At 38.1% G+C, this 14,728-nt stretch overlaps 1 protein-coding gene across 4 annotated transcripts in view; it reads right to left on the bottom strand.

Moving 5' to 3' along the window:
• Positions 1–14,728, bottom strand: part of fgf13a (fibroblast growth factor 13a) — a 99,104-nt gene that overhangs the window by 22,074 nt on the left and 62,302 nt on the right. The window contains exon 1 of one of the 4 annotated variants that reach the window (XM_026145005.2): positions 4,573–4,882. The exons of 2 other annotated variants lie outside the window; for them this stretch is intronic. In XM_026145005.2, the coding sequence (XP_026000790.1) occupies positions 4,573–4,603 (31 nt within the window). In that variant the 5' untranslated portion in view covers positions 4,604–4,882. Of the gene's footprint in view, positions 1–2,096; positions 3,158–4,572; positions 4,883–14,728 lie in introns of those variants that run through there. One more of the 4 variants, XM_026145013.2, reaches the window with a different exon arrangement.

Here is a 14,728-nt window from a genome sequence, read left to right as displayed (position 1 = left end):
AGATTTAAAAAAAGGAGAAATAGTCACAAATGAATGTGATGTTGTGAGACACCTGTCAGTCAAACAAATGCAACCAAAATGAGCAAAAACATGCTGGAAGGAGTATATTAACTTACTTTGCTCTCACCTTCTCGTGAAAAGGAATTAGAGACTACTGTAATTATGTCTTTCTAGACAGCATTAGAGACAGATTCTGGCCTCAGTTAGAGAAGCTGCAGTCAGACACGTTCAACTGACCATTTAAATGGTAAACTATTTAAAAGGTATTTAAATGGCAAACTATTAAGAGCTACAGTTATATCAAATTGTGTTGTGTCAACATTTTAAAAAGCATTATTTCTGTCTTTCGTCTGCAAAATCTAAGGGCCAGTAGCTTGACAACAGAGATGAGATCAAAGATGGACAAGAGTATCCAAATAAGAAATTGGTTCTGAGGGCATGAAGTGATTTAAAATGGCTGAAATTATGCAAGTAACCCCTCTTTCTCAATCCATGTTTCTTGTCAGTCTCTACTCCATCAGACCTGCCCAACAGATGGACAGCTACAAAAGTAAAAAGGAATGCTAATAAAAATCTAAACTTCAATGAAAAATGGTATATTAAATGCTCTCAAAATGTTTGAGGCACACTTTAAGAGACAAATAGTACCGCAAATTACAGCGCATAATATTTCTGTCTAATTTTGCATGGTAAGGAAAGCGTTAGAGTTCTGAAATATCTGTTGAAAGCCTTGTGTTCTTTTGACCGTGTTCATCAAAAGTATGGTCTTAAAAAAATGATAGTTTTAAATATTAAATCTGTTTTGCCTGTCTGAGTTACATTAGTGTCTGATAAGTGCTAAGTGCTCTTCAGTCTTTGGTTACTGTCCCAAGTGGAGTGTCCTTTACTGTTGTTAACCACACCATTCAGCTGTCCTATCATCTCATCCATCTTTCAGTGCTGTGATCACCAGCCTTACTAAGGTTGCTTTCGCTGCGCCAGGGTTTATTCAGTCTATAGAGTGGGGATAGCGTAATAATTGTGGTATAAAACTTTGCACAAAGACATAAAGGAGCCTAAATGCATTAGCTCTACAGCCGCATGTACATATAATGTATTTCCTTAAAGATGAGGCACCATATACCCGCCAAAAAGACAACACCCATTGCTTTCCCTACAGGATAACTGGAAATTGGATGTTAGAAAGATGCACAAACTGCAGGATAGTCAAAGTGTTATATAACCGCATGTCTTAACTTTCAGGTGAATTATACACACAATTACAACAACAACAACTTGAAAATGAGTGAATTGGATAGAATAAAGTGGGAAGAAAATACAGAGATGAACGTTGTAAGGCTATAGGGTCATACCCACAAACATAAGGAGACTGACACTATAGCAAGATGTGATGCCACTGCAATAATGCAAGAAATTGCAGCCACTTTGGACTTGGATTTACATCTCACAGTAGAACTACATACCTAAAATACAGGAAATTCTTAAAAATACTGTATCTGCCAATGCTTTTATTCCTGCTGGATAAGTTTCAACAACAAAGCATTTGGCAACAGCATGCAGGAAATATTATTTGGAGCTAATTGTGAGGTTTGCTTAAAATTCTAAATGAAAGTTGGGACCTGCTTATTTAAATGTGTGCATCTGAAGTTTAATATTAATCTGTTTTTAAGTTCTGCCATCCTGGAAACCAAATATTATATCCATTTTGGAAACTAAAAAGAGTGAAATTTATATTACTTTTGATGGAGTGATTATCCAGATTAATTGGAACAGTAAATCTTAATAATTTGTGACAGTGAAGTCTTATGTGATTGATCACCTAAGCCTTTTTTACATCTAGTTCAGTAGATAGGCAACGAGCGATTGGTTTGATTTATCTCGCACTATTATTTGAGATGCAAGGCGACTTCTGTGTTGATACACTTGATAAGCATGCCTTTCAATCTTGCACCAACTTTTTCATCCATCTTTTCCGAGAAAGTGAGCGTTACATAGTAAATATCTTTTTTAACTGCAAAAAATGGCACTCGTAATAAGAAAGGTGATGATCAGAGTGATCAAAAATGTGAGAGCCTGATGAAATTGGAACAACAGACCTGGTCGTCTCCTTCGCCTTTTCTTGGAACCAAAGAGTTTGACTCGTGAAAAAACGTTCAGTCGACTTGGTTTTTCACAGCTTCCTTTGGTTTTACTGGGGCTGCTAACGCAGCGGCAGGCATTAGACTTCTCCCGCTCCCTCGCCTGCCTTTTCTGCCTTATGAGGGAGCTGGCAATCGCTGCCGCCATAGCCAGTTTGGCAGCTCTCTGGGGGAAAAACTTCCTGAGAAACGGGGAAGATATCACCCCCTTTGAATCCAAGAGATTGAGGGGAAATGTCCAGAATCCGATGCAACAACAACAACGATGTGTTAAATATGGGCTACTATAGAGCTTTCAAAGTGCACTCTAGTGAAAATGGAATAGTCCCAGGGGTGCAGCGAAGATGGCTAGATGATGTCCACATGTATCATTTTGATCATTAATTTAGTCGCTTTTCAGAAACTGTCCGTTGTAGCCTCGAGAAAAAAGTGAAACGTAACGAAAAGCATAAAAAACAAACGTTCCATCCGAAGCTGTACAAAGACTTTGGTCTCACAGCACATTGCATCTTCTTCCGAATGTATCATTTTCTCGGTATCACAACAAATGCGCACAAATACAGTTTGGTGAGCAGTTTTCCGCTAAACTACATGGTCGCACACATGGTAGTCGTGAATGAAGCTCGCTGCGTAGTCATAGGATGGAAACACCTGTTTGCAGACGCCTGGGGAGTGTGCAGTGCTCGTTATCTGATTTCCCTAATCTCTTGCTGTAGCTGCTACTGTTAAGAAAAAACAACAACAACAACGAGAAAAACAAGGAAAGGAAAAAGGATTCAGACCGCTTTCGCAGATGATGTAAACGAATAACAACAGAGATCCCATTGTTTTTCTCTTTTTTGTTGAATCGAAGCAAGACAAGGTAACAGCAGGAGCTCCCTCATTCTGGGTCAGTATCCGAGACCGGCTCAACCACAAACTCAGCTGATCTACCGAGAGCATCCCACCTACAACCAAGAGAATGAGCAGTGGGGAGGAGGGAGAGGACGGGGAGTCTAACTGGTGAGACACAAACCAAGTCAGTGTGCACACTCACACACGTTTGACTTAAAGTAGTGATAATTCATATTAGGAGAAAGGTACGTAGACGTGTGGAGGCGGAAAGTCCAGAGAGAAAGCGAAAGAGAGCGAGAGAGAGAGAGAGAGAGAGAGAGAGAGAGAGAGAGAGAGAGAACGAGTAGATGAAGAGAGAGAGAGAGCATATTAGAGACCTTTCTGGTTTCACTTGACAGAAGTGAACAGAAAGTTACTCAAAAACTACCAATATAACTCATTTTCCCCTATGGAAATATGAGAAAACAGCATGTGAAAAATAAATCCCGTATTTTAAACTGAGGTGAGAACGAACTCCCAGCCACATACTACTTGAATTATGTGCATTTTAAACATTTAAAGTTGTAGTATTATTAAATATTTGTTATTTCCAATGCCCACCTAAAGGTGCAGATGACTGTAAAGAATAAAACCGTCAACTGTTCAGTTAATGTAAAATGAAAATAATGTATTAAGACCCAACCAACAAAATGACAGTAGATTAACCATCAGCATGTATCCTTAAAATGTCATAAATCCTCACTTAACACTAAACATCAAATTGAACAAATTGAAATCACCCCAATCTAAAACCCTTTCCACCAACATCGTGGTGAAATTTTCATTTCTTAATGTTACAGGAGCTACAGGTGAATTATGAATTGACTTTATGAAAATCGAAACTTAGTGTCAAACGTAGTGTCAGAAAAGTCTGGAATCTAAAGCTGAAAACAACTTGCCACGGTTTTGTTGTTTTCAAGCCTGACTTACAGCGTCCGTTGCTTTACTGAGAATATTTAACAGACTAACCAATGCTGCCATCTAGAGTTCTCAAGAAAATATTTTTTTAAGTAATTAATATTTTATTTATATCCACTGCTTTATAAATGAGACCAGTAACACACGTCAAGTTTATAACTAGCGTTGAATAAATATGAGTTTGCGCATAACTAAGTGTAAAATCTGGGGAAGTAGAAGTGCAATAAAATCAACTGAAAGGCATTTAGAATTAAGCTCGACAGAGTATAACCCCTTTTTTTCATAATTCTGAAAATAACTCGCTTAAAAATACCACATTTGAAAAAAGTTTGTTCAAACAAGATAAAATCAGTGAAGCACATAAGCGAAGATGAGATCCCCAGACCTTTTTATGTGTGTGTTGTTGTTGTTTTTGGAGCGATCTCCACTTCAGCACCATGGACAGCAACTTAAATGCAGTAGGATACAAATAAATGGACCAAATAGACCAGACGACAAAACACAATAATCGACTTTACTAGAAACTCTTTTACAAAAAAAGAGAGAAATAAATACGAGTTTAGTCCCAATAATTAAAGATAATTGCTTTTTCTTTTCCTTTTTTCAAAGCAGCATAAATTCTAAAACAAAATAAACAGCCTACCTGAAACTGATTTTCTCAAGGGAAAAGTCATATTTTCTCAACAGCGTAGCCAAAGCAGTGACTTGGATACTTGCAGTCCTTGGGTGGTGAAGTGAAGGCGAGTAGACGATATATTCAGCAAAGTTCAAACCATTGTCAGACAACTGTCAGAGGCGTAGTGAAAGAAAAAGCATCGAGGCGTGGCCACCAACAGGAAGATCGTTATAGGACATTAGCGACAGGCCATTATGACTTCTAAAAAGCTCATTAAAGATTAATTTAGAGGTCTTTTTTGTGCGCCAAAAACGTACGTGTATTCAATGTATTGCTCCGCTCGGAGGGGAAGTCGGACGAGCGGGGAGCAGATTGAAGACAAATGAACAAAAAAACGCAGGCGAAGCTTGTACTTCCTTCTTGGGGCAGTGCAGACTGTTCTCATATTACAAAGAAATGTGTAAAATGATCCGATAATGCATTGACTAAACCTGTTATACAGGCCTGTCTACTTTCGACGGAAAAATATCGATAAGCATTCAGCAGAGACAACAGTACACATTAGACAAAGTGTATTTTGTCCGTATTTGCACTCAGTTCCTTGAAACTGTTCCTTTCTCAAAATGCCCAGTAACACTGAGGCTGACCAAATATAAGATGGGATTGTTATTCATTATTGCAGTATACATTTCTCTCAGTGCAAACCACGAAGCATGCTCTATTGGTTTAATTATACCATTTAATTTGAGTCAAAGTACAGCAAAATACAGTGAAAAGGGACTTGATCGCGAACGGGCCTAAAACCGAGAGCAGAGTGACGAGAACTACAACCTGAGTGATGAGGGCAGTGTACCCTGACTGACCATGTGCGCTTTCTTAACACTAGATGGAGCAAGTGGCCAGGCTATGGGGCAATCAATGCACCCGAAAGGGAAAAACCTACATTTGTCTTTGTAAGTGATTTTAAATTTAGTATACAGTAATAGAGAAACACTTAAGCTCTAATCTAAACTTAAATCCATAATGTAATAAGATGGAGTATGTCTATACTATTATACCAGACATGCCCCCATATTTTAAGGGCCAGTAATTGTCTCCTTTTTCTCCTTAAGGCATAGTTACATTTAAAATCAACACACTACAACTGACTTGTACTGTTGTTGTTGTTACAAACAATATAGAATATTGTAAGATTACACCTTTAGCTACTACAGATTATTTAGTTAAATGAAATACCTAACACCAACATGGCGAAACAAACAAATCATCAAGGTCAAGAGTGCAAAAAAATGAAAAAAATCATAGTAAGTCTTCCCTAATGAAATTCACATATAAATAGATTTCAGGGGTATTGTGGGCCCTGAATCAGAAAATATATATTTACTGGGAGGTGGAGTGAAACAATTATAACCGTGTTACATTACAGTGGTCTGCTAGAAAAGCTTGGATACCATAATTCACATGGATATTAGTGAGTTTGACACGTACCACCCACTAGAACATTCGTGCACACTAAGCACACCCACCATGATAAAAGCACTCCCAGACAGGAACAGCCTCTCCCAACTGGAAAATGTGCCATCACACTACAAAAATAGCTCTGAAGCGACTTGAGGAATTGATCCAGCCTCCAAACCCCCCAGATCCCAACTTAGTCTGGACGTTTCTGAACAAGATGGATTCACAGGGGCACCACCTTGCAACCTAGAGAGCCCAAAGAATCTGATGTGTCCTAGGCCCAAAAACCACTGTAAACCCACAACCCTGTGTCCACGTCCGATTGATTGAGAATTGTTTGAGAAAAAGAAGGAAAACTTGCACAATACATATTAGGTAATCACTTTGATTGCTTTGATAGATAACTGTAAATTGTTCGCACTCAGTTACAATATACTGATTTACAAGAGAGGGGCTCAAATGGGGTGAGAGTTGAAAATATTTAATTTTTCCATTCACCATCTTCAATGTGCTTCATAGATAGCTCAATATAATGGTCTAGAAACAAAACTAACCTTTAACCTCGCATGTTCTAACAGTATAGGACTGCTAACAAAATATAATTATAATATTAACATATTATATCAGTAACAAATACCCTTTAGAGGGTCATTATCTGTATAGCAGTTTGCACCATAATGTATGCTAGCTGTAGGGGACATTTTCACTGTGATTAATATCGCAATGCAAAACCAAATATTGGCTGTTGTAATCAATTCTGCATACTTTTCATATTTCCTTTCATTTCCTTCCTCCTCACTTGAAAGGCTAAGCTTTTTAAACAACAGAATTACAGATACAGACAAGAAATATTTTACGTTGAAAATGTGAATTAACATACTGTAGCTATGCTGTGGTTGTCAAGAAGCATTTTGTGATTTTTATCTTTACTTTACTTACTTTACTTTGTAATACTGTACGCGACAAAGGACTAACTAAATAATGAAGCAACTAGTTAAGCTGATCGGACTTGGCATGGTCTGTGACTCTTGCAAGTTAAATAGGAGTAGTTTATAAGTGAAACGTTACAATATACTGTATGTTTAGGAGATTTGCTGAATATTAATATGCACAGTATTGTACGTGCCATAAAAACAACTCAATCACAGTGGGAAAGGGGAATATTAAAACTCTGTCCAATCTTATTTATACAATGCAGCATACATTACCCACATCTGGTACTATCCAAAGCCTCTAATTCTGCCCATGGGTAAACACAGAACAGCAGCTTTCACCAATAATCTCACGTTTTGCGTCAGTTGTCCTACTATTGATAAAGCCAGACCATCACTCAAGCAAACAGTGTTGCAAATCTGGAGATGACTGGATTTATCACTGACAGTTAGCAAGACAGAGTGAGGTGATGAGAGTCGAGCTGCTGTGTACAAGCACACGAGATACAAAGAAGGTCCCTCTTGCTGTAGTGCTTATCTTTGTAGCAGCCCTTCTATGAAGGAAAGGTGGGATTGGGTGTGGGGATGTGCAGTGGCACAATAAACAATGCTAACAATAAAATAAAGTTATATTTTATAATGCTTCTTTAAATCTTGAATCCATCATTTTTGTTTGAGAAGATATTTCAGAATAAAACATACCTCTACTCCACTTTTGTCTTTGTATACTGTATATATATAAATATTTTTTTTGTAGGACAAAAGTGCAATATAGCTGTACTGTGCTCATTTGAAGTCTTGCTCTCATGAATTATGCTGTCATAAAATCAACAGATTGGCGATAACACAGCAATCTCTGGCTTTTGTCCAAATGCAAAATCTGTTCCTTTCTCAACAACAGAAAGAAACAGAGTGACCTCTGTAAACAACACCTATAGACACAGTAAATAAGACAAGTCAGTAAAACACAAGGGCACACACAAACACAGAAGCTGTCTGTCTGTGTGTGTGTTTGGATGCTTGTGTAGCAGTATGCCCTGGGTACATTAATTATTGTAGTGCCCCAGAATGCCAGTCTACTGTAACCTCCCTGGGGCACCTTGCCTCTGCTTTGCCCACACACATGCATTCATACACAAAGGAAGACTGAGAAAATAGCTTAAAATAGCTAAAAACATACAACTTTGATAGTATCTGTCACAACTGTAGTAATGCAGAGTCTATAGGGTAGTCTGCCTGCACCAGAATCTTAGAACAGAAAACATACAGCATACTTTTTCCCCATTCCTTTAATTTTCTGTAATATACGTAAATGTTTACATTAATATCTAGATTATCTTTACTTATAATGCAGACACATTTAAACTATAAAAGATGTTTAAAAGCCAGGACTTGGGGGGGGGGGGGGGGGGGCAAGAATGTTTGTCCTTTGTATACATGTAACTGTCCAGCAACCACAAAAGAAACCCAAAGGGTCACCCTAGTGCTCCATCATCTCTGGCAAAAAAGGGTTAAACATCAGAGGAAAACTAGAAGATAGCGTGTGTATTCCCAAGGTTGAGTGCTGTGTTAACCTTTATATTATTAAATATCACCCAACAATTAAAGCTATCTCAGCTTTTTAATAACCCAAGGCTGTCATGATAACACCTAGCTCTTAATCATTTTTTCAAATTGTGAAAGAAAATTGGCCTCCAAGGGCAAACACTGAAAAAACTACAGCGGTTAACCTTGCCAGTGGTGTTTAATAGTGGGCAAAGTTGCATGGTACGATGTGCTACTGACTGTATAAAGATATTTAATGTCAAAGTAAATTGTTATCTTCACGCACCATTTCAAATGGCAATAAGAGGATATTTAACCTTTTTGTACAGCGCGAGGGGATTAAGTGAAACATTATAAGGGAGACAGGAACAGTCTCATAAGCTCAGAGGGTTGCTGCTCTAATCATTTAGCTCTTTGGCAACATTCTCCTGGCTTTCTGCTCTTTGCGTGCGTGTGGGTAACAGTCACTCCACTCCAACAGCAGCTTGCAGCATGCTAGGCCACCAGTGCCATAGTGATACCACGCATTGCCATGGAGACCGCACATACGTAATAGGGTGTGTGTGTGTGTGTGTGTGTGTGTGTGTGTGTGTGTGTGTGTGTGTGTGTGTGTGTGTGTGTGAAAGAGAGACAGTGAGAGAGAGAATGGGGGTTGGGTTTTACAGAAAACTATCATTCACTCAATGTTTCAGTAGAGCATGGTTCTACAAGTCAGTCATGGGTGACTGGCAGACCCATAGCAATAATCGCGTGATCTCTCCAACTCTTTCTGAACCAGAGGGCTGTGCTCACTGTATGAAACCAAGGAGTCGGTAGACTGAAACTAGAGGACAATCTATTATTCCTTCGCGTGGATGATTCAGGATCATGTCTAAAGCCCCACCATGGGAACCAATATCTATTTTTTCACAAGCTTATATGCTAAAACATTTCCACAGTGGCTGTAATGCCTAAACAGCTGATGCAATTTGAAAAAGTTTGCACCTCCGTTAGAATTATTAAAATGGTGTCGTAGTCCAAATATTTATAGACCCAAGCGCCTTTTTCACTGTCTTTAAGTAATTTACATTAATTGACAAGGTATGTTTGCTTTTAGTTGGAGTGAAAATACGATAAAATATATATTTTTAAACATCTAAAAGGCATTAAGAAGATCATCTCTGAGCTTTTTCCAAGTCTGCTTCTCATTAAATCACCAGTTCCATCTCCACCTCTCTTTTAAATGCTAAAGCTAATTAGGAACAGACGGAATGCCTGGCATTTGTCAGCTAACCTCTCCCCTTTTGTACAACAACCATCTTCAAAGTCTTTATCTGCTGATTAGCGCTGCCATATTTCTTCTCACACATATGACTACTAAGCTTTTTTGTACCCAAGTGACAGGAAAATAATTCTAATTCGTATATCAATGGAAGCTAAATATGGCAGTGAGACATAGGACCTGAGCACTCTGCCAGACACTTTGTGCCTGTTTGTTTGATAGCAATACAGATAGATGTGGAGATTCACTCCTGGGTAATTGCCATCATTTAGATGTTTATTTGCATTCTGAAAATTTGCAGCTAAACGTGAGGAATAAAATTAGACAAAGATTGTAATTGTGATTTTCAAATAATATGACATTGATATTTGTGATGTTATTTAATTAAGTATTTAAATTATATTAACTATTGAATATAAGAAATGCTGCCATTATGATGGTACAAACAGCACAGAGATTAGGCCATCTTTCTGCTTTTTAAGTGTTAGTGTTTAACTCATTTAGTTGTCTGATTTGTAGAGAAGAAATATTCTATGTTTAGAGTCAATTACAGCCTTTCATTCAAATATATGTTTGTTTAGACATAACATGTCCTTTACAGATGTTTGATATACTTCACAAAAGAAAAAACACAAAATAATACAAAGAATACACTGTTGGATCTGTTTAAACATCTCTGACTGTAGCTGTCACTTGTTAATTTACATTTAGACAAATTAACAAGTGACAGCTTTCGCTGGGAGCATACTCAGGGCTTTCATGTTCTCTGACCTTTGCTCCTATTGTGCCTCAAAATGTGAGCACATGCCTCTGTTCCAGTCTGAGCGTATGTGTGTACAATATGTGTGTAAAGGTTCCTAGGCTGTAATGATGTGGCAAAATCTCTGTCATGGTGTAAGAAATAGCAGCATCCTGCTCTGGATGACTAATGGGGCAAATGTTCACTCATTATTTCAGCACATATGTAAATATGAAACGATTAGCTAAAGAGACTACCAGTTTTCTTGTCCTCTTACCCTTACTTCTTTTCGGACTTCAAAGATGAGGATGATTGCTGATGATTTGCTAAAAAATCTCCAAGTCACAGACCCTGAAGACCTTAGAGTTAAATCATGCCAATAAAAAAACTCATTAACCAGCTCTGGCATGCCTTATTTGACCCTCAAGGTGCTCTAAGCAGGTTTGCAGAAAAGTAGGATGTATGAAAAATGTAAATTGAAATGTAGCATCTATGTTTTACGCTGGCACATATTTGTGCAGTGTATGTAGATGAGTCATGCATTGCATGACCCTGCAGTTTTCAGGTCCCACGTGAATTATGGCTGAATCATAACTAACTCTGCCGGAGGCAAAGGAGAGGTTCTTAAAAGCTTCAGTGACAGATTGCTGTGCACGGAGTCCTAAGCAATGTGACTGTGAATGTTAAAACTGCAGAAACTGTTCTTACAAAAATAAAGCTATAATACAATAATCATTTAATAAACTGCACTCAGGTCAGGTTATATGAAATAAAGTTTAGCTCCAGAGGAATGTGGAGGACCAAGTTCATAGCAAATCACAGGCTTAGATTAATATAAAATACCATATATTATTTTTAAGTCTTTTTTTTCTTTCATTAATACTTAACTCCACATTGCTTTTCAGTTGGCCATTTAAGGCAGGGTACTAGGAAGAAAAGATTATACACCATGATTTAGATGTGCATCAACTTGAATATACTTCTAGCTGGCCAAAACTAATAGGAGTCTCTAAATGCCTGTTATCAGAACAAAGTCCAGCATCTGTCCTTGCCAGCATCACAACAGGAGTTAGCTGGAGGAGGGAATCAAGTGCAGGAGATGCTCCCTTGCCAAAACGGATGGTTGAACAGTCACATGGGTGAATCATAGCTAGATAAGTCAGTCGAAGCCCTTGGGCAATATCCATCATGATGAGACAGCTACGAGAAGATGGAAAGAAAATAAATGACTAAAACACTTTGATTTTCTTTCAGCTAATCTCCCCTTCAGTACGCTGAAAATGGGCTCCTGTCAAAGTGAAGAGGGACATCTGGTATCAAACATGGGATATGCAATATTAGTGGCTTCACTCGTCTTCTAAAGTGATGGGTAAGCCACCGTACTGTACATACATGATATTTCCCAAATAAGCAAAATTGCACATTACATAAAGTGACTTATAGAGCATGAGATTTACAGCTTTCATACTACATGTTGGATGAACATAAATATATCATTAACTGCTATTTCTATGGAACAGTGACCATGGTGCTCATTGAGATATGAAACCAACCAAGATGTTTTTTAGCCGATCAATAGAGAGTAGCGCGTGTCTGAAAGAGGATATAGAGAACTCGAGGATGTATGTTGCAGAGTTTCTGAAAGTTTGTATAAAAAGCTTCATGCTAATTATACCCCATCAAGTAGGAGCAGTCTTAGTCCCAGAATACTGTAAGTGAAGTGATGTTGTCCTACATAGTTTTTTCTCCAGTACGACACATCAAGGATGAGTATGGAGTGTGATTAAAAGCATCATCTCAGACACCGGCTGGCTTAAACTGTCTGCTTACTGATGGAGACACAAAGAAAAGCTCAGAGTCTGGCAGAGCTCAAGGTCATGCTTCCTTCTTTTAAGAGTTGCTAACTTTAGACACATTTATTTTCTTGAAGGATGGGCTCTGTCTAAAAACAGATGATGAAAGCAAAAACATTTCTATTGATTAAGCTAAAACTACACTTACACCTAATATCGTGTCGCGATTTGTAAATTAAAAGATTAACTCTTACTTGAGATAAAAATGTTTTCTTGTCTTGTGTTTTTTAATAAGGAAGAACACTGATAATTGTCTGTATCTTTGTCATTTTGTGGCAACTTGTCTCTGTTTTTATAAGTTTGAGTTTTATTTTGTAACTGTGTTTTGTGTTTATACGTCCCTCTTTTCTTTTGCTTCCTTCACAGCTCTGTGTATACCATTTTCAATGTACACTCCCACCTTCTTTGCACTTTTTTTCCAGAAGTTATTAAGGAACTCTTTTATTTCACTATCTGTCAATTTGCCTGCAAGGAGATTTTTTAGCATTAATCAGGTCTCTGTCCTTAGAAAACCCCACTAACTGGCATCAAGAATAACTGAACATTATGCAATGAGGTCAAATGTGCAGTGCAGCGAACTGGATGTGAACAATATGAAGCTCAATTTAGTCTGGCCACGCACTCTGGGTTTCTAATGCACCTGATACATGTCCTCATGAAAGGTCTTGGTTTTTCATTTCCCTGGGGGGAAGCTGCGGTGCAGTGGCGTGTCATGAAACCTCATTAAGGTTCATAGACAGGAAAGATCAAAAGAATGGCTCTTGTCGTGCATACAGTAAGTGATGAGTGGTTGTACTGTATATGGCATCCCAATTATTATTAAAATTATGATAGTGTTTACAAAAGATCCGAATGTATGTGAACATGCCAGTGTGATTGCACGGTGTCAGATTAGGATGGATTTTTTCAGTTTACTTAAAAGCGTTAGAAGGAACAGATTGACTAAGCTGAAAATGACATGACAGGGGACATGAGTCAACTGATGGAAGTGGGTGGGTAAATAGGTCATGTTCCCTATCCAACACAGAGTCTCTCAGCTTTCAGTTCCATACCCCCATTCCTGTTAGTGAAGTTAGCACATAGAAAAATCAATGTAAGCATAATGAAAATGAATGGCAGTGGGCTAGTGTTTGACATATACTGGTGGGAGGAACCCTACACAGAAAAGATGGAACAAAACACTAAAGCAGCAGTGGTGCTCTGTGGTCTGAAGCAGGCATATATCAAAGAACAGAATTAGATTTGGAGAATCATACCAAAGTCTTCAGACAAGATTTTTTACATTACATGCTGAGTGGTCAAGTAAGGAGTTTTTAGCAACCTTTAAACCTGAACAAAAGTGTCAAAATAAAGCAGATTTAAGGGTGATAGCATGTTTTTTAAGTGTGAATTGTTCTAAAGAATCAGAAAAAATGTGTTAAATAATAAAGGACAAACTTATGTGTGTTAAAGCTACACTAATAATTAGCTGTTCACAATTTTTCCCAAAGTATTGTTTTCTAAGAACTATAAATTAGACTATTTGGTAGCAATGACATGCTGGCCTGACTTCACTCAACATGCTCTTATATTAATAAGAAGTCTCTTAGTACTGCTGAATCATATTTGTAGCACAGACCATGGGGAAAAGGCCACTGGAGAATCTTAGCATGACCTGCGACATGCACCATCATCCTGGGTCAATGTGTGTGTTTGCAACTGAGGAGATAACATCAGGAGATTATAACATATTAACCAACGCTTTGGCAGTCGTAGCAGATTAGGGAAGGGATGTTTTGTTGGACTGGCCTGATGTGGTGATGGTTTATGTGTGATGTTCAGTGCTGCTGATGGACTGCCTCACTGTCTATGTGATTGCTACCCATTACATCATTCTGTGGCCTGTGACATCCTACTCACACACATCAATAGGGACAAGCAAAGCGTACACTCATCATACCTACTATTCATCATACACAGAAGAAGCACTCATGTTATTACAATACACGAGCGGTGCCTCTCAGTTGATTTGGCTGCAAACAGTGCCCACTTGTACACAAAAAAACTAGCCGATTGGATATTTATCAATGTACTACCAACCTGCGTTAATGCAAACAGTTACAGCTTTTGCTACTCCTGTTCAGATACAGAAAAAACAGGCGGTGAGAGAGTGGTGAGGTCATGTCCCACTTCCTGCATTAACAAAAAGTAATGTAAGCTATTATTAGTGGAGGAGCACTGAATCTTTATTAACCTCATTCACATACGATGAATGACTAAGCCCTCTGCAAATAGTAAACAAAAGTGGATGGATTCTAGTTGAATAATGGAAGGTAAAACGGTACTAAGTTTTAACATTTCCTTCTTTCCTTTTTTGTAATTCTAAAAACTGGTACTGTTTGTACTGTAGATGCTG

This window comes from Astatotilapia calliptera, chromosome 2, assembly GCF_964374335.1.
Source record: "Astatotilapia calliptera chromosome 2, fAstCal68.1, whole genome shotgun sequence".
In the NCBI taxonomy this organism is placed as follows: domain Eukaryota; kingdom Metazoa; phylum Chordata; class Actinopteri; order Cichliformes; family Cichlidae; genus Astatotilapia; species Astatotilapia calliptera.
The sequence above is the reverse complement of the archived record's forward strand: the minus strand, read 5'-3'. Positions and strand labels throughout refer to the sequence as shown.